Raw genomic sequence first — 18,930 nt, forward strand, 5'->3', positions numbered from 1 at the left:
TGCATGCTTAGCATCACAAGGCCCTGGGCTCAGTTTTCAGTGTATATGCACACACAGAATATTAACTGGGCAAGTGTAAGCCCTGCATCTTATGCAATAAAAATGGACTCATAGTAGTCATTAAATGATGTTAGAAAACAGGATTTCATTACAAAGCAGAATATCAGTTTATAGAATGATCTTAATTTGCTTACAAAGTACAGAAGACTGAAAAGAAATTGAGCAAAAGATTGACTATGCCAAGATCCCTGCCTATCTCAAGACTAGCAAAGGGCTGGGGATGTGGCTCAAGCGGTAGCGCGCTCGCCTAGCATGCGGGCGGCCCAGGTTCAATCCTCAGCACCACATACAAAACTAAGATGTTGTGTCCGCCAAATACTAAAAAATAAATATTAAAATTCTCTCTCTCTCTCCCACTCTCTCCCTCTCCACTCTCTCACTCTTTCTTTAAAAAAAAAAAAAAAGACTAGCAAAGATGCTATGTTCAGCTCCAGGGTCTGGACAGCAAGATGGTGCAAAAGACCCTATCTCAAAATAAAAATGAAAAGAGGCTGGGAGCCCAGTGCAGTGGTGTACACCTATAATCCCAGTGGCTGGGGAGGCTGAGGCAGGGGGATCATGAGTTCAAAGCCAGCCTCAGCAAAAATGAGGCACTAAGTAACTCAGTGAGACCCTGTCTCTCAATACAAAATAGGGATGGGAGTGTGACTCAGTGGTCAAGTGCCTCTGAGTTCAATCCCCGGTACCAAAAAAAGAAAAAAAAAAAAAAAAAGAAAGAAAAAAAGGCTGGGATGTAGCTCAGTGGTAGAGGGTTTGCCTAGCACAACACCACCTTGGGTTTAATCCCTCGCACTGCAAAAAATAGAAGTTTATTTTTCTGTCCAAGTGGTAGAATTACAGATTATTTTATCTTAATTTACTTTTGTATTTTTCAAGTTATCTTAAGCATTTTGTTTCCCAAATTTAAAAAAATATCATGATATTTATCAGTTCTCTTTGTAGTTTTATTAAATTTGCATTTGGGTATCACAAAACTCACATGACAAACATCAATCCTATATCTTCTTGTTGCTAGTGTGGCTTAAAAACACTTTTTAAAAAGTCATGAAACAGATATGGCAGATCCCAGCCACTTGGGAGGCTGAGGCAGGACAATTGCAAGTTCAAGGCTCGCTTCAGCAATTTTTTTTGAGGTCCTAAGCAATTACTGAGACCCTGTTTCAAAATAAAAAATAAAAAGGGCTGGGAATGTGGCTCAGTGGTGAGGTATCCCTAGGTTCAACCCTAGGACAAAAAAGAAAAAGAAAAAAGAAAAAAGAAATAGATAAAGCGAAGGCAGATATTACACAGAGAAAGAATCCTTTAAAAGTCATGCATCCCTAATTATTCTTCCTGAGTTCACTAACCCAAGTTCCTCTTTGAATCTGTTTGCCTCTTAATATAACTTATGTTTGAAGTGGTCATTCAAAGCATTTTAAAGATAACAAAACCCTGGTCAGTTGAATATTAGATCCTATTTTTACTCTTGTAAGAACTTTAGGGGTGTTCTAACACTAACTGCATGAAATAAAAAACACACAGCTAAGTTCTCTTGAGCACCTGTCATCTCTAGCAGTTCTGGGAGCTCTTCCTGGATTAAACCATGCGGCTCTAGCTGAGGTCAGTACTGATACAAGTGAGGAAACTGAGGCCTAGAGGACCAGACACCTACTGAACACCACACAACTATTAGGGCAGCACCAGATCTGAATCCAGCCTGTCTCCAGTCTATGTTCTTAAAATGACAGTTTACTCAAGGTCATGCCCCTGCTCTGTGGGAGAGCTGGGCTCAGACCCCCGAAGTCTGAGCTGCCTACTGCGCTCATCGCCACTCTCCTCACCAACAACACTGTTCCTCCAGGCACAAGGGGAGGCTCCAGGGCCACCATCTGGTCTGGACAGCATTGATCAACTAAAGTCAGAGATGTGGGCATTGTGGATATGAACTTGAGTTTCAATTATGTTTACCCAGCCCAGGAGATGGTTTACTCCTAGATCAAGGAGCTGAAGCGCAGGGCAGGAGACAATCTTCATAATTAGTCTCCAAGGCCAGGCAACAGAGAGGGGAATGAACCCCGGAGAGGAGCAATGTCCACACTACTTGCCATCAAGAGTCCAGAACAGATAGCTGGGATAAATATTTATAAAACGGAATTACTAAAAAATAAGCAGATATGTGGTACAGGAGAGGTACCAGAGTCTCGAGGAGACCTGTGGTGTCAAGGACCAAGGCCTGTGAGAGCCACGTCCCTCGAGGGAAACCCAGGGCAAACACAGGTACCCTGCCCACTGACCACACATCAATTGGGTTGTCAGGACCCAAGAGAGCCAAGTCAAAACAAGCAACTGTTAGGATGGAGGCATACTGCAAACCCAGCTCTCCATGCAAAACACAGCTCTTCTACACCACCAGGGGGAAGAGCAGCCTCCCTGCTCTCGGGGGGGACTTTGAGGAACAAGATGAAGCATCAGCAGCCAGTGGGAGGGCGAGGAGGCAGCAGCGACCATCCACTCACACATGCACAGGGAGGATGTCGAGGGTCCCGTCGTGGTTGTAGTCTGTGAGGTCATTAATTGAGCTGACTGCGACGATTCCTTGTCCAATTGTGTAGACAATGGATAATGATATAATTGTCCTGTGTTTAGAAGGGTTAAGAGAAGCCTGGTTAATTGTATGACGGCTGTCCATTTCCCAGCCTCCTTCCTTCAAAGTTTATGACAGCCCAGGCATGGACTCCTGTTTCTCAACTTGGGTAAAACTAGTCACCTCTCAGAAAGGTGTAGAGCAAGGTTTTGGCTACAGGACCAAGAGAAGGGGAAAGTCGCCTTGGCACACTCTCCGAACTCTTTCTGCAGGGCTGGGTAGGAGCTTGCCAAGGCTCCCTTATGTCATGGGTCAACTCAGCAGCCAGGGTGTGACCCAGGCAGGGTGATGTCTTCCCAGCCCTGAGCTCTGTGTCTCAGATCACTGATGACATACAGGATCCTATCACAAGACTAACAAAGACGCTGTGTTCCGCTCCAGGGATATGGTGTCGAGCAGAATCAAGATTGCAGATGCTTTCCCCAAAGTCTGGATTCCTCGATTCTTCATTCCCTGATTCCACCATCCCAGACCACATGACTTCCATTTTGGCTTGTTAACAAGAAAGTTCCAATCACTTACTTGAACTTCCCCAGCCATGAGTCGGCAATAAGAGCTCCGAGAATCGGCGTCAGGTAGCACAGGGCGACAAATGTGTGGTAGATGGCCGTGGACAGGTTGTCATCCCAGCCAATGAAATTTGTGAAGTACAGAATCAGGATTGCTTTTTGCAGAGGACAGGAAGAAGAGGAGGGGGAAACAGAGTCAGGACTGGCGACCACCACTCACGGCCTTCACCAAAGGGTAAGAAGTGGCTAAGAGTTACCTCTCATTCCATAGTAGGAGAATCTTTCACAGAACTCATTGACCACGATGAAGAAGATGCTCAAGGGGTAACCAAAGCAACTCTGACAAAAAGAAACACAGGGGAGGATCCAGGTGTGCTCTCCCAGGCACAAACTAGTGCCAGTGGCGAGGAAAGTGGCCAGTGCATGTTCAGTAAATTATCAGCGACTGTCCAGAGGCAGAAACTTGAATTTTATCATTTTTATTCCCTTAGATTAGTTGTTCCAGATAGAAATAGCAATGAGCTAAAGCAGCAAGGTTTACTGTTAGCCAAGCGGGAGGTACACAGCACTCCTAAGGAAGGCCAGCTCTGCTTGATGCCGGACACGAGATACATACATGTATAGGGAATGAAGCAAAGTAATGAAAAACTAGGAGTAAAACAGACTGTAAAATTAACAAAGTGAAGGTAGATGGAGAAGGAAAAAGCACACTCACCCATGGCTTGGACATTCCTAAAAGAAAAATGAAAGGCTGATATTAAATTTAAGTCAATACAATACTTTTTTCTGCAGCTTAACCCAGAGCCCTTGGCTTCTCGGGGCAGCCAGAAGAATGGTCCCCAACACAGCTGCAGCCCTTTCAGCCAACCCAGCCCCAGCCCCAGCCCTCATCTGGAGTGAGGCTGGGCCTCTGTCTTGTCTTTTATCGAGAGCCTCAGGCAATTCTCATGTGTGGTTGGAAGAGAGACCAGAGCTCAAAGAATCCTGCCCAAACCATTTCCTCCCGAAAACACTTCAAAGAGCAACAGGGCAAAATGGAACCATTTTACTATGTTCCTTGGTATCTTACAAGGTCACCAGATACCTGTGAGGACAGTGTAGTGGAGGTGGAAAATGTTTTTAAAAGGCCACTGTGAAGGTTCAGCCATTGCTCCCTGTCCCCAGCCCTGCCTCCTTCCAGTGCCCTCGCCATGAGCGGACACTCCAATGACACTCCACTGAACACATGCCGTGTACACTCAGCAAAGTCCTTGCCCTTCCTGCCCATGCTTGGGTCTAGCCTCTGAGGTCGTGCATCACAGTGTGAAAACGGGCAGGTCACACTCTTGCCTCCATGTGGATTGAGTCCCTCACACCAGCGTTGCCACATCCCAGCCTTTTTCACAATACCTCCCACTAGTAGGGGCTGCTGTCAGGGGAATGAATTCAAGGATCAGGAGGAAAAACTGGAGAACACAAGCGAGTCCAGGCAAACCCACAGACTCAACTGCCTAAGCCTGAGGCAGGTCCCCACGACCTCAGGAGAAGTGCCAGAGCCCTGCTTCCCTCTCTCTCCCCCCACCTGAGTTTTGACCAGCAGTGACCTGAACCCAGAGCAGTCCTGGCACCTCCGTGCCCTGCTCCTTACACACATGTCACCCTATATTTATCACTGCCAGTCACTGCTGCGCCCTTCCCCTGGGGGACCAGCCCCTTTCCCCTCCCATTGGTCCCATCGTAGAGTTCTGGAGCTGCTTCCATTAGGGATATGCGGGTCTTAAACAGAAGTGGGTCTTAAACTTGGGTGAGCCTCCGAAACACCAGGTGACTTGTGAGAACCACTGCTGGGCTATGTCTTCACAGCTGCTAGCTCTGCAGGTCTGGGGTGGACGTTTGAGTTTGCATTTCTAACTGTGAGCTCAGGCAGCACGCTGGGAAAACCACTGCACTGGAGAATTAAAAATAATCCTGAAATCCCTATAGTGCCCCACGAGTTGCACACTGCAGCAGAGTTGCCCATTCGAAGAGCAGCTTCCTTGGAAACCAGTGCCGGCCACCATGGCTTTTGCCTGAGGAAACTGACTTTTCTCTCTACTTAAGGATTGACATTTCTAATGAGTTCCAAGGAGAGGTGGGTGCTGCAGGTCCAGGGACCACACTTTGACTTTTTGTGTGCATGTGTGATGCTGGGAATTGAACCCATGGCTTTGTACATGTGAGGCAAGCACTCTACCAACTGAGCTATTTCCCCAGCCCTAGGGACCACACTTTGAGAAGCATGTGTAGGCTGTGTTGTCCTGTTGCTCCTGGATTTCCATAAGTCAATTTCATCACTTCTCCGGCTCTGAGCACCAGAGAGACCAGCTGCCCAGAGCAGAGAGCAAATATAGAAGAAGGACACAGCTCCCCACCTCAGTTTCTGCACTGTTCCCATTTGGGGCCCTTTCTTGAAGATTTGGGTTGTATTTTCATTATGTGTAACTCCAGAGCCCCATTCCACATAAACACAACCGCAGCTTCTCTAGGCAGCTCCCTTCTTACCCACGTGGCTCCGCACAGCTTCCAGACTGGTACCCACTCACCTCCTGGGCAGGAGCATTCCTGCCTGCCCCCGTCACACTGTGCTGGAGTTATCTTTCCGGCTCCAGCTCAGCATGGCCCCAGGGGCCTCACACCAGAGGGCCTTGCACTTTTGCCTACTTAGATTTTAGATGCAATCTTACTCCTTACCCTAAGGAGGGAAATACACTGTCCTGATCTCACAAAACCCTAATCCTCGACTTTTCCTGCTATTTAAGTTCTAGGTGGGGATTTCACATCACTACCAACCTGGTTTTCACCCTAGTTAGACTTCCTTGGGGGAAGGCATCTTCCAGTGGCCACACATGAAGAATGAGGGCTGCGGACTCAGACCCGTGACTGACTCTCAGTTCTACTTGCCAGTTGTGGCCTTAGACCAGCCAGTCTTTCTTCTGAAGCCCAACAATCAAGGAAGATCACACAGCCACCTTGTCGGGCTGCTGCAAGAATTCAGAGCTTGGTGCATCAGAATCGGGAGATGCTACCACCTCAGACTCTTCCACAGAGTGGAAATTAAATGCTGTTGAATAGGCCTCCAAAGAATCCATCTATCAGTTACCAATCAAGGATCAGATTCTGGCTCTGCCACTCGCTGGTTCCACTCCCCCCATAGGGCTGACCTGCCTGGATCACAGCAGTGTCCACATGGCCCACCATGGCTTCCATTAGTTTTAGCAACGGAGAACCCTGGGCAGATCAGAAGGAGGGAGGAAAAACCAGAGTATTCATTTTTTTCCGGCACGCTCCTTACCAAGTCCCCTCAGACTGGCTATGTCCTCAAGTGACAGTCACTGCTACTCTGAGGCTGTCCACTGCGCTCTCTCTCTCTCTCTCTCTCTCTCTCTCTCTCTCTCTCTCTCTCTCTCTCTCGCTCTCTCTCTCTCTCTTTCCAAGTTTTCATGACTTTCTTTCCCATCCCCCAGGTCTCGGGGTGGTATCAGGGAGACCCACTATCGCTTGTGGACCCTCACCCCACATTGTCCAAATGGCCTTCTTTAAACAATCCGTCCTTTTGATTTTGCCACACGATTCCCAAGGGGACCCTGGTGTTGCGGTGCACCAGCTGCAGACTCTACCTGCTGCCGTCTTGCACTATGAGACAGGAAGGAGTCTCCCTTGCCAGGGAAATTGGAAGGACCCATTGTGCAAACAGTTTTTTTAAAAAGCTGAACCATGAACCAGGCTATTGGTATCACTCAGAGCCCTATTTTGGTGCATTGGTTTTGTGCTTTCTCAGGACACAGCCGTAGCCTGCAGCACCTGCCTACTTAGACTTCAGGCACCCTGGCCTCACCATTGCCTCCAAGACAAAGCAAGGGGCGAGGCCCACACAAAAGCCTGCTCTGTTCTCACACTGGGCCATCCATGGCAAAGCAGGAGGAGGGCTGAAACCCAGCCAGGAGACGGCCAAGCTTCATCGTAACATCCTCCTGTGCTGCTCAGAATTTTGGTTCACACAGAAAGACTTCATTTCTCTGGGGTGACCGTGCTTTCTTGCTAAATATCATGTATCACCTAATATCTGCTAAATAATATTTAGTTCAAACATAAATTGGAGTACAGAAAAGAGACCAAAGTGTTCAGGGAGCTTAGACCTTATGTGAACAATCATCACACTCAGAACCAAATCAGGAAAAAAATTCCTGAACTCACTCAAGCGTGAGCACTGGTCCCGGTCACCACTCAGGAAGTATTTTAGGTTCTGAAAGGCAAGTATTCCGAGAACTACTTTTATTGTTCAGGGTGGAGGCTGCTGAGCTCATCTGTTATAGAATGCAGAGCTATCTGCTGGACCTCTGCTGCAGTCAGCGCTTCTTATCTACAAGACCTGCGACAACAAGGTTGCTATCTTGGAAAGGCCAAGTGCAGCACAGTGCACAAAATCCCAGCTGTTTACCTGGGTGTGATTGTGCTTGTAGCTGGTATCCTGGCAGTAAATCAAGTGGTCCCATGTGTTTGGAATGGCTCTTAGATCACTCAGGTTTCAGGACTGATTAGAGCCAAGCCTAGAATCCAGACGCCTTGTCTAGGGAGCTGAGCTGGCACCAGGAACTCAGAACAAACGCTGGTCCTTACTGTTACTCTAAGCCTCAAAGTGGTTTTGCCTTTCTTTTGTTCAAAACAATTTCATAAGTGTATATTATACATTTCTAGATTATTGATTTGGGGGAGTGGTGTGCGGAGACAGAGAAAGCAGGAAGAAAATAAGAGACTCCACTGATCCCTACTACTTGGTAAAATCTCTCCATTAATATGAATATTTCCTGCTGTTTATAAAACAGCTTGTTTCATATTTTGAATCATTTAGGGACAGAATCTCCAGGTTTAGTGTTTTCTACCTGGAGATCATTGGTCACGAGTGGACTAACAGTGGGAAGGTGTTGTGCGCAGTCAGCTGTCGTGTGAGGTTGGGGAGCGTATTAGGATCCAGGGACACCTTAGGGGAATATATGCTCTGACATCGACCCCCGAACGTTACGGGCGCATGACTGAACTCCCTCAGCGACACAAACAGCGCAGACAGTGCGTTTCTAGGAGCTGGACTTGGGAAGTTGCAAGGAAGGAACGAGGCACTGTGCTGGGGCCTGAGAGTGCGCTCACCTTACCCTCAGGGGCAGGTGTCTCCTGTCCCTACCTAGCACCCAACTGAGGGAGCAGCATCCGCTCTTCATGATTTAGGAATGGTTTTTTGAAGTTGTGTGGCGGTGTAGACAGAAGAGTGTCCCAGAGATGTCCACATTCTAATCTTGGGAATTGGCGGATATGGGACTTGGCAGAGGTGGCTAAGGACTTGGAGAGGCGAAGCTGATCCTGAGCTATTCAGTGGGCCCGATACAATCACAAACGACCTACAAAGAGGGAACGTGAGGATGGAGGCAGGGGCGCGAGCAATTGCTGGGGGGCAGAATGAGCCACGGGATGTGGGCAGCCTGAGCATCTGGACAAGGCAGGGAAATGGACTCCGAGAGCCTTTCCGGGGCAGCCCCCGCGGCCTCTTGCTTTCATCCAGTGAAACCCATATCAGACCTCGTGAGCTTTACAGGGCCGTCGTCTGCCAAACCATACAGCTCGGCGGCACGATGGGAAGAAGAGGTTTTGGAGTTCAGGTGAGAACTTTCTCAATGTGCCCTGCATCAGGAGGTGGAAGGATGCCAACCGTTGGAACTGGGAAGTGGAGCAGAAGTGCAGAGGCGTTCTTCCTAGCAGCGCAGCTTTGTTCCAAGTGCTTGACCCTGGGGTCTGCATTCCTTCACCCAAAGAAGGGACCACTTCTGCAAGTCACTTAACAAGACTGAATCCACACGAATAAGACGAGGCTGGTTATGGCACTCACGAAGACAACAGTGTAGTTTCACCAAGCCTGGACTGAGGTTCAGAATGGACTGACTTGGAATTAAAAACAGACAAGAATTCACTGGGGGGTGCCTCTCAAAGAAGAGGCAGCTCCCTCCAGGGTCACTCAAGTTGACCCAAAAGCAGAAGGGCCTGATGATGTCTCCCTGGGAAGTGGGGCCACAGGATGCCGTGCCAGAGAAAGCCAGTCTTCCCCAGCGTGGGCCACCTGGCAAACCTGGCACTTTCTGCCGAGCTGCTCTCCAAGTGCACCGTGCTGCCGCGTACGACACGTGGATTCTGACAGCTGAGAAACGCCGCATGGCTTCACATCGTATGACCTCTCTCCCTCTCTCTTTTAAAGAAAGTAAAGTGTGCAGCACCTCAAGGAGACCCCAAAGGACACAAACCAGGCTAAACTGTGACTGACTGGAGGAGGGGGAGGGGGTAGGGCCTGAGGTCACTCACAACGTTCAATTATTTTCCCAAACACACGGGCTTCAGTCAAGTAATGGAAGGTGCTTTTCTTTCCTTAGACAAGCTCTTCTACCACCACAGCCAGGTCTGCTTAAGAATAAACGTGCATGTGTGACCCAAGGGCTTGCCCTGGACTGGCTCTGTGGACACTGTTTCTTGATCTAATTCTTTTTTTCCATGTTGAATTTGAACGTGTTGCCACATTTCCCAGCCCCAGGGTCACTGCTAGTCCATATGGCATTTCTGTGTTTGGGAAGGCGTGACCTCTTAGGCTGATGCTGCCGGAGGTATGGCTTCACAAATGGACAGAGGCTCTGTCCTAGTAAGAAGAGGTGCCCCTTGGAGGCCGTGCTGCCTGGTGAATGGGGCAGGGGCTGTATTCCACGCTCCCAGCTCCGCCTGCTGGGACCTTCCTGTGGGGCAGGGCTTCCTGTGGGTTATGTGCCCATTCTCCCTCCTGGAAGCACTGACCTCCATTCCCATTCGGGGTGCCTGTATTCCCGCTAGCTCCTCACGTAGCCACTGAATGGCGCATGCTGACGTGCCATCTCCAGAGCACCACCTGCATCAAGCTGCCCTTGGCACCGCTGCTCAGTGCCTGTGGATCATCAGGCCTTGAGGACAGGGAAAGTGGACAGAACCCCCATGGCATGAAGTTACTTTTTAGAGCTACAGGGAAACCCGTGCTAATGGGGGAGTGTGGGTCCTATTCAATGACCTTGGCATGATGCTACCAAGATCAGCTCAGCCCTGAGGACCCAGCACACGTCCACACATGCCACCAGGCAAAAGCTTTCCCATGGCTGATCTGAGTCTGGGTGGATGCCTGGTGGGTGAGAGGCCCTGGAGGGGCTCCGCCGACTCCTCACCAGCTGAGTCCTAACCAGGTGGGGCTTCCGCCAGCCCCAGAACTGCCAGAGAATGCAGAACATGCCACCACTTAGCTACCACTTTGCACCAGCTCCTTGGCAACACATTGCAGTGTGTCACTTACTGCTTTAGGTCTCTGAGCCTCAGCACCCAACCACCTTTGGACAAGTTCAGAATCTCACAACCCACTCAGCAGCCCCTGTGAGGTTTTGGAGTCATCCTTTCTGTTGTGGGGGGCAGGGACCTGGAGAGCTGGCATCTGGGGTCACTCCCCTTGCACCATGTGAGGGGTGGGCTAGTGCACTGTGTCTTTTTCATCCATCTGTCAGGACTCGCTTGGTCTCATGCGCTCATCCTTTCTTTCAAACACTCCCTCCCTCAACTTGGGCTGTCTGCTCAGGCTGGGGGCAGCTTTGGGTCAGTCAGTGGGTTTCCTAGGACTGTCCTGCAGAGTACCTTGAACTGGTGGCTTAAAACAGTGCAGGTTTTTTGACTCACAGTTCTTGAGGCTTGGAGTCTGGAGCAAGGCGATGGCTTGGTTGGTTCCCTCTGTGGCCTTGGGAGAAGCTGTCCCAGGCCTCTCTCCCAGACCTGGTGGTAGCATTCAGTCTCCGGCATTCCTGAGCTGGAGAGGCAGCACCCCGCCTCTGCCTCATCTTCATGTGGCAACCTCCCTGTGCAAGCTTTCCTCTTTCTTAAGGACATTAGTCACACGGGATTAGGGGCTGCTCCACTCCACTATGACCCATTTTAACTAAGTACACTTGCAACTATCCTATTCCCCAAAGAGGTCTCATTCTGAGGTTCTGGGGTGTTCAGGCTTCAAAATGTGAATTTGGGGGAAACACAATTCAACCTGAGACAGTCAAAGGCCATTTGCAGTGTGCTACTTATTGCTTTAGGTCTCTGGAGCCTCAGCACCCAACCATCTTTGGACATGTTCAGAGATCGCTTAATTTCAACCGCTCCACTGCAGGAGAAGGTCAGTCAGGCCGGAAAGCACTCTGGAGTTAATATGTAGCAAAACAGAAGGACCTGGGCAATAGTCCCAAGTTCTGCCTGGGTCTAGGTGGGAACAGGCGCGCAGCAGATGAGATGATTTTCCTGGACAGTAACCCTTGCTCTCCCAGTTGGTCTCTTTATCTGCACTTGGGTATTTTAATTCTAGAACACCCTTAGCTCAGAACTTATAAATGCATGGCAGCAAAGAGCGAAAGGACAACTGTATTCTCAAGTTCAAGAGGACAGAGGCCTTCCTCAGAGGAGTCCCCCAGAAGGAGACTGAGGGAAGAACAAGGTGGGTGGGAAGCAGCTGTTGGCCTCCTGACAACACCCTCCCTCCACACCAAGCTGCCCACACCCAACAGGCAGCAGAAACTCGCAGATTGGCATCAGTGTTGCACACTGATCCACGCGTACCACTGTACAGTATGACCCTGATACGGTTAAGGAGAAAACAATGCCAACCACACCGTGTTGCTAAATCAAAAGGAACCAATCTGCTGGTCTGTTGATTTTAGACACAATTAAGTTAGAGATCCTAACTTTTACACACCAAGACTTTTTACTCTTATATGATAAATCGTGTCTAGAAAAAAAATGCTTTTATAATCACATTAAGTATGAAGTTAGGCTACAAAACTTGGCTCAGCGTGCACTTTTTTTTTTTTTTTTTTGCCTAATTGATACTTCGGTTGAACATTCCCTATTGTTAACAGGAAAATATCTGTAAGAAAGCTCTAGAAGTAGAACTGATAACATATTATGTGTATTTTAAATACTATTGGATATCATCTAATAGCCATCCATAGATGTTTTGGGTAATTTTTTTTTCAGTTTTTTTTTCTTTTTTTAAAATATTTCTGGACTGAGCAAACAGAAGAAATTTATATTGGAGGAAGAAAAGGGGAAAAATGGTTAAACATTATGTGTAAAGAAACATACACAGAAACTTTAACCACAGATCCAAAGCACAGGGTCAGCAGAGTATGACCACAATCTTTGGAATTAATCCGAGGCAAACCATCTGTGTTTACTATGCTACTTCAAGTGTTTCTGATCTTACCTGATATTACACATGGGGGTTTTCTCCATACCACTTTTGTTACTAACTGGATTGTTTGGAATTGATTAGAATAAGACTCTAAATCCACCTGTCTTGCTGGGAGTCACTGGTCACCAAGTGGCCTCAGCTTTGCACACTAAGAATATTTCCACCCAAGCCCACATGGAAGGGATGAGAACATCTCAGAACGTTTTCTCGGTATCATGTGGAGGGGGTTCATGCTGTCACCTCCAAATTCACGTCCTTCCCAGAATCTCAGAATGTGACCTTTGTTGGGAAACAAGGTGGCTGAGGATGCAATTAGTTAAGGTGAGTGGGTCAGACTGGAGTAGGGGGCCCTAAATCCAGGGGAGTTAGAAGAGAGGAGAAGAGGCCAAGGCAGATGTTCAGGAGGAAGATGGCCATGGGACAGTGAAGGCAGAGACTAAAGTGACCATCCACCAGCCAAGGAACAGCAAGGTCAGCCAGCATCCCAGAAGCTGAGAGAGGCCTGGAACAAGACTGAGAGCCCCCAGAGAGCATGCCCTGCTCACGCCTTGACTTTGGACTCCGAGCCTCCAGACCAATGGGAAAATACGTTTCTGTTTGTGGTACTTTTGGTGCAGCAGGAAGCCAGAGCACTGTGTGAGTCGGATGTTTGGGTTTTTTCCCCAAGAATATCTCCACTTCACAAGTGTACCTCTCATATATCCTAGAGCTTATCATAAAATCTTGTCACTGCAGACAGACTGTTGAAGGTTTAAGTGCTCCGGTTTGAGAACTTTGAATGGGTCTTCTTATCTAAGCACATTCTGTGAATTTTCTAGTCTTCAATCTGACTCTTGAACCCAATTTTCCTTGTGGGTACATGCTCATGATCATTTACCCTGTGTAAAACTGGAGGATTCAAACCCCCACTCCAAGGAGAGGCTCCTCCTGCTGCCTGTGGGGGCCTTGGGCATTTTCCGGTCTCCTCCCAGGAGGAACTAGATCTTCCTCCCTCTTGAGTCTCTGGGGAAAAGCTTGACCATCCTCCACTCAGATGTTGCACTTTCCAGCTGCTGAGATGTCCTTTAACTCCGTCCTGCTTGCTAATGGCAGGTGTGCATGTAAACCAAAGGACAAAGCCACAAAGCAGCGATTCCCAGGTCCTTCTGTTGCAACCCAGTGTTATGAGGCAATGATTCTCACTCATCTCCTGATGGCATTGCTTGCACTCTCTCACCAGGAAAGAATGTGCAGATGTTCCTCAGACCTCACCCTTGTTTTTATTTCCCTATCAGCTCACCTGGGATACCTACCCACTTTCTCCTCTCCAGATGCAATTGTGACCAGAGGCTTCTCCCACCCTGAGACAGAGCTGGCTAGGAAATCTTAGCCCTGTGCATGGTTTCATGTCATTCCCCATCACTAGCTACTCTACGCTGGGAACAGAATGACTGTCCCTTCTGCCAGCAAAGTTTCCTGGGGGCTCCACTAGCCAATGGAGAGAGCCATCCATCCGCTCTTCTCTGTTCTTCATGGAATGGTTCAGTAACTCAGAGCTGTAGGAAATTACTAATCAAAAAAATCCAAGTAAACAAAAAATTGAGTAATTCTGCTTATCCTTTTCTTTGGGAGGGGGTATCAGTGATTGAACTCGGGGGCACTGGGCCACTAAGCCACATCCCAGCCCTATTTTGTATTTTATTTAGAGACAGGGTCTCACTGAGTTGCTTAGCACCTCACTGTTGCTGAGGCTGGCTTTGAACTTGTGATCCTCCTGTCTTAGCTTCCTGGGTCCTGGGATTATGATTACAGGCGTGTGCTACCGTGCCTGGCAGAGCCTCCATCTTTGACAAGTCACTGCTTGTTGCGTTCACAGGGGTCATTCACCTCCGCACAGCTCAGAGGGGGAAAGTTGTTTGTGGACTTAGATTCCTGCCCCCCAGGCTCTGATCTCTTCCAGGAAAGATTATTTTATACCCTCGCTTGGGAAATAAACACCTGCATGAATACATGATTTAGGCCCACCCCTGCCAGCCCAGGCTGGGCCACGCTGATGGAGTACTGCTACCCATTGCTGTTCTGCCTGCACTCGTCAGGGAGCACCTACAGGCTCATTTTCTAATCCTACCATGGATTTACCCACAGACAAGTACCCACATGGATAATCCAGGGGCCAGGCTGTGTATTACATCATACCACAATCTGATATTTAGAGCATAGTCGTAATGTTTGGACAAAGGCAAGGGTCAGGAAGAAGAGAGTCCTGTCATTTACAGTCACTTAGGGTCATTTGGGTTTTCAAAATGTGGTTCTGGGACCAGCAGCAAGAGCATCCTGGGAACTTGTCCAAATGTCCATCCTTGAGCCACGCCCCAGTCCTCCTGAACCACAGACTCCGGCTGGGCAGAAAGGCTGGGCAGAAATCGTGAAAAGAACACGCCCTCGGGGTGAGTCTGGTGCATGCAAAGTTTGAAAAACACTGGCTTAGTGCACTGTCAGGACAGCGTCAGAAGCTCTCTCCTCTTGACGCTGGCTGGAAGAGGTCAGCCCTGAGGTCACAAAACAAGGGTCCTCCAGTACACAGCAACCTGGACTTCCAGCTGCACACTCTGAGCTTAGAGCAGGGACCCCGGCTTCACCGGCACCTCAGCCTTCTCCTGGTTGACCCCCGAGCTCCTAGAGAGGGTGTGGGAGGACTTTCAAAGGGCCAGCTGTGAGTCACCTCCAAGGCTACTCCATCATCTGATACTCCAAACAGAAGCTAACTTGGAAAACTCACCGGAAACACAGCCCGAGACACGGGGCACAGGCACAGCAGAGTGTCCTTTGCTAAGTAAGAACTTCTCAAATAAGCTGGAGGTCTCGGCAGACTGAGGCAGGAACTTGATTCAGACTTGACCCTGGTACCTCACTTTCAGAGTCAAATAGGTGGCAAGTGACATGGTAAGATCCATGGTTTTCCAAGACCAAAGTGTGAGAGCACCAAAGTCCACCAAGTTCCTGGCTAAATTTTGGGTAGCACAGGGGCGAGAGGAAAAATCTTCAGTGGAGTCCTCACCAGCCTCTGAAGGCCTCAAGGCCTGCTCTTTCTTCTCTGAGGTTTCTCCCCAGTCTATGAAAAGCTCTCCGTCATTAGGAGACTTCACCCACCCAGATGGCCCCTCAGGAGGAAAGACTTCTCCACACTGGTTCTGAGAAACACACAGGTACTTTAAGGTAAGGGTTAGAAAAAAACAGTGGCTCCTGGGCCAAATCCAGTCCACTACCTGCCTTTGTATAGTTCACAGATAAGATTGATTTTATGGTTTTAAATGATTAGGAGAAAAGAGACTATTTTGTGGTACATGAAAATTATATGAAATTCCACTGTCAGTGCCCATAAATACAGTCCTATGGGAACAGCTCCACCCTTGTGTTTACAGATTGTGGCTGTTTTCACAGTCCAAGGATAGAGCCGAGAAGCCATCGCAGACAATGGAGCCCACAAAGCTGAGAGTATCTATTACCTGGCCCTTTCCAGAAGAGACTACTGACTTCTTTAAAACGGGGCTGGCAAAGCTAGGCACCTTGGTGCACACCTGTAATCTCAGTGGCCTGGGAGGCTGAGGGAGGAGAATTGTAAGTTTGAGGCCAGCCTCAGCAACTTTTGGGCAACTTAGTGAGACCCTGTCTCAAACTGAAAAATAAAAAGGCTGGTAAAGTGACTCAGTGGTTAAGCACCCCTGGGTTCAATCTACGGTACAAAAAAAATTTTAAAAAGTAAAACAAAACGGGGTCTATGGATCATGATGCCAACAAGATTCTGCAACCAGGTTTAGCGATGCATTGCCACATCCCAAGCAATAGTTTATCCTGTTTGTTGTTGTGGCTTCTCATTGCTTATGCTGAGTACTAAATTCCTTAATGGTACAGTTCTGGATCTCATTGTGTCCCTCCCTTTCCTAGTCACTCATCACCTTTGCCCCTCGATTTCCAGGGGGAGTGCAAGAACCTGCTGAGTTCCAGTTGTACAGTGCTGAAGCCTAGCTCACAGTACAGGTTTCTCTAAGAACAGGTTCCTGCTCTGTTGCCTCATTTGCCAAGTATTCCAAACATCACCTTATGGCACCCAGCACCTGAAACAATTTTGGCATAATCTGTGTGCCAAAGATCTATTCTCAGAGGGCAAGTCACTACCACTTTGTTTCTTAATAATAATCTTTTAAACTTTTTTATTTTTTGGCATTTACTCACCCTTGATATTGAAAAGTTGGGACTTGGCTAAAAATCAAACCAGTGTCTGAATGTACAATTGTTGCTATTCACATGCTATGCCAATCTCAGTTGCAAACAAACAAACAAACAAATAAGCACCAAAACCCTTAAGGACCAATTTGCAAATTAGAAAATGCTGATTGATTTGGAACTATGCTTCAAAAGCCAACTCGAATCATCTGCTGCTACCTTTGACAATTATTCCCATTTGAGCTGTTATGAGTGCTCAACGCATCTCACAGCATTCTAATTCAACACAGATTTGATATCCAGAGTCCAAGAAAAACACTTCAGAGAACCTCCCTGTTAACAGGGAGCCGCAAGGGAACATCAGCCTAGGAATCCCCCCATGAAGCCGAGTGAGACAGGTACTCATGCTGGCAGTCTCTAAGACCTCTTGAAGCAAGTTTCTGGAACAAGCACAATTAGCCACAATTAAATGTCCAAAGTGTGACCCACTCACCGCTTCTACTTCCAAACTCTATGTGGCCTTTGGCCTGGTGCAGTAGGAAGTGAGACCCCAAAGAGCTTACTTTATTGGGGCAAGAACGCAGGGGCAGCAAATGGCAAGGTGGAGATCAGAGTCCCTTCTCTCCAGCATGTGGCCATGTCATCTTAAAAGCAAGAGCCAGAGCATGACTCTGGGGATCCACTGCCCCATCTTTAAGGGAGCAGAGGGTTTCCACTGCTGTTCTGCTCTCTGTCACTTCAGGAGAGGCTCTTCTGTGGCAGGTGGCAGCCAGGTTACCTCCAAGCTCTGACCTCTCAAGAACCAGCCACTCTCTTTCTGTGCCTCTGCTTACAACCTGAGGACAGGGGCAGGATCTGAAGTCGGGCCCCAGAGAGATGGCTCTAATTCCTCTAGGGCCAGCAATCCCTCCAAAACTCCAGGGTCGCCTCCCCAGCCAGAGGGAAGAGAAGTGTAACCCAGCTTGCGGCTGTCACCAGCTTCCCGACATCACAGTGTTGTGTCAGCATAACCAGGTCCCCTTGGAGGCCACTGCCAGCGCAGAGTGGGCGCACAGGGACCTGAGTTCCCACAGGTGGGCAGATCACGGTTACTGCATTCATTCTCCAAGCCTAGGAGTCTGCGGGACTGGGCGCCCCAGCTCTCAGCCCACCAGTGACCACACGGAAGGGGACGTGGAGCCCCACTACCTCCCGCGCTTTGCAGTCCCCGGTTTGCCTTTTCCCGCGGTGCGCACTCGCGCTCGCTGGCGAGGCCGCTCCCTCCCTGGCTCTCCCCGCCTTCGCCAGCCACCCCAATGACAGCGGGGGCTGGGGGGGGGGCGCAGGAGGGCAGCGCGCTCATGGCCACAGCGCTCTGTCGCTGCAGCAGGAGCAGGACTGCGTGGCACCAGTGGCACCCCAGGCTTCCCCGCTGCCAGGACGGATGTGTCCTCGCTCCCCGGGGATCCCGCCTCCGCCAGCAGACTTACCCATGGTGGCGGCTCTGAGGGCTCCCGGCGGTGACCGGAGAGTGAGAAGAGTCCAGCACCACTGACCGTGGCAGGCCCTGCCGGGCTAGCTACCTGTGCGGCTGCAGGTGTGCGAGGCGGGGCTGCCACGGGCTCCACCCTTGGAGGTGCGGGAACCACGCTGCAGGCGGCAGAGGTTATCACCCTCGATCCCCTGCAGGTGTCCGCTTGGGCGGGCCGGTGCCCCAGGCGGTCTAGGCAGGAACAGACCCGAGTAACAGGGCAGCAGAAGGGCTGTGGGGCCACCGGCTCCCCGGCTCCCCGTGTGAGCCTTCATTAGTCACCTGGAGCGCTTGTTAAAATGAGGATTGCAGGTCCCACCCCAAGACCAGGATTGGGGCTGGAGCTGCATTTTTAACAAGCCTTAGATGTGCGTGCTCCTGGCCGCGCCCACACTTCCAAACCACCTTCCAGGAAACATGCACTGCTTCTCAGTGGGGATGTGAAACTGGGTGGCACACTGGTCACTGAGTGTCTATGTCCTGTGTGTTTGTGCACATGCCAGGTATGTGCTTGTGATTGTTTTCAGAGAGAGAGAGAGAGAGAGAGAGAGAGAGAGAGAGAGAGAGAGAGAGAGGGAATTTTAATATTTACTTTTTAGTTCTCGGCGGACACAACATCTTTGTTTGTGTGTGGTGCTGAGGATGGAAGCCAGGCCCCACGCATGCCAGACTAGCGCGCTACCGCTTGAGCCACATCCCCAGCCCTTCACCTGCAGTTTGAACCAATGCAAGC

The 18,930-nt window shown here is 49.4% G+C and overlaps 1 protein-coding gene across 1 annotated transcript in view; it reads right to left on the reverse strand.

Annotated features, from left to right (window-relative positions):
- Slc15a1 (solute carrier family 15 member 1) overlaps window positions 1–18,495 on the reverse strand; it is a 48,244-nt gene extending 29,749 nt beyond the window's left edge. Inside the window, exons 1-5 of the mRNA XM_040281669.2 lie at window positions 18,157–18,495; window positions 3,908–3,924; window positions 3,450–3,531; window positions 3,206–3,347; window positions 2,556–2,675 (exon numbers count right to left, since the gene is read on the reverse strand). Coding sequence (XP_040137603.2) covers window positions 2,556–2,675; window positions 3,206–3,347; window positions 3,450–3,531; window positions 3,908–3,924; window positions 18,157–18,160 — 365 coding nt within the window. The 5' untranslated portion in view covers window positions 18,161–18,495. The remainder of the gene's footprint in view (window positions 1–2,555; window positions 2,676–3,205; window positions 3,348–3,449; window positions 3,532–3,907; window positions 3,925–18,156) is intronic.
- Between the last annotated feature and the right edge of the window lie 435 nt (window positions 18,496–18,930).

Source organism: Ictidomys tridecemlineatus, chromosome 6 (assembly GCF_052094955.1).
Source record: "Ictidomys tridecemlineatus isolate mIctTri1 chromosome 6, mIctTri1.hap1, whole genome shotgun sequence".
Lineage (NCBI taxonomy): Eukaryota > Metazoa > Chordata > Mammalia > Rodentia > Sciuridae > Ictidomys > Ictidomys tridecemlineatus.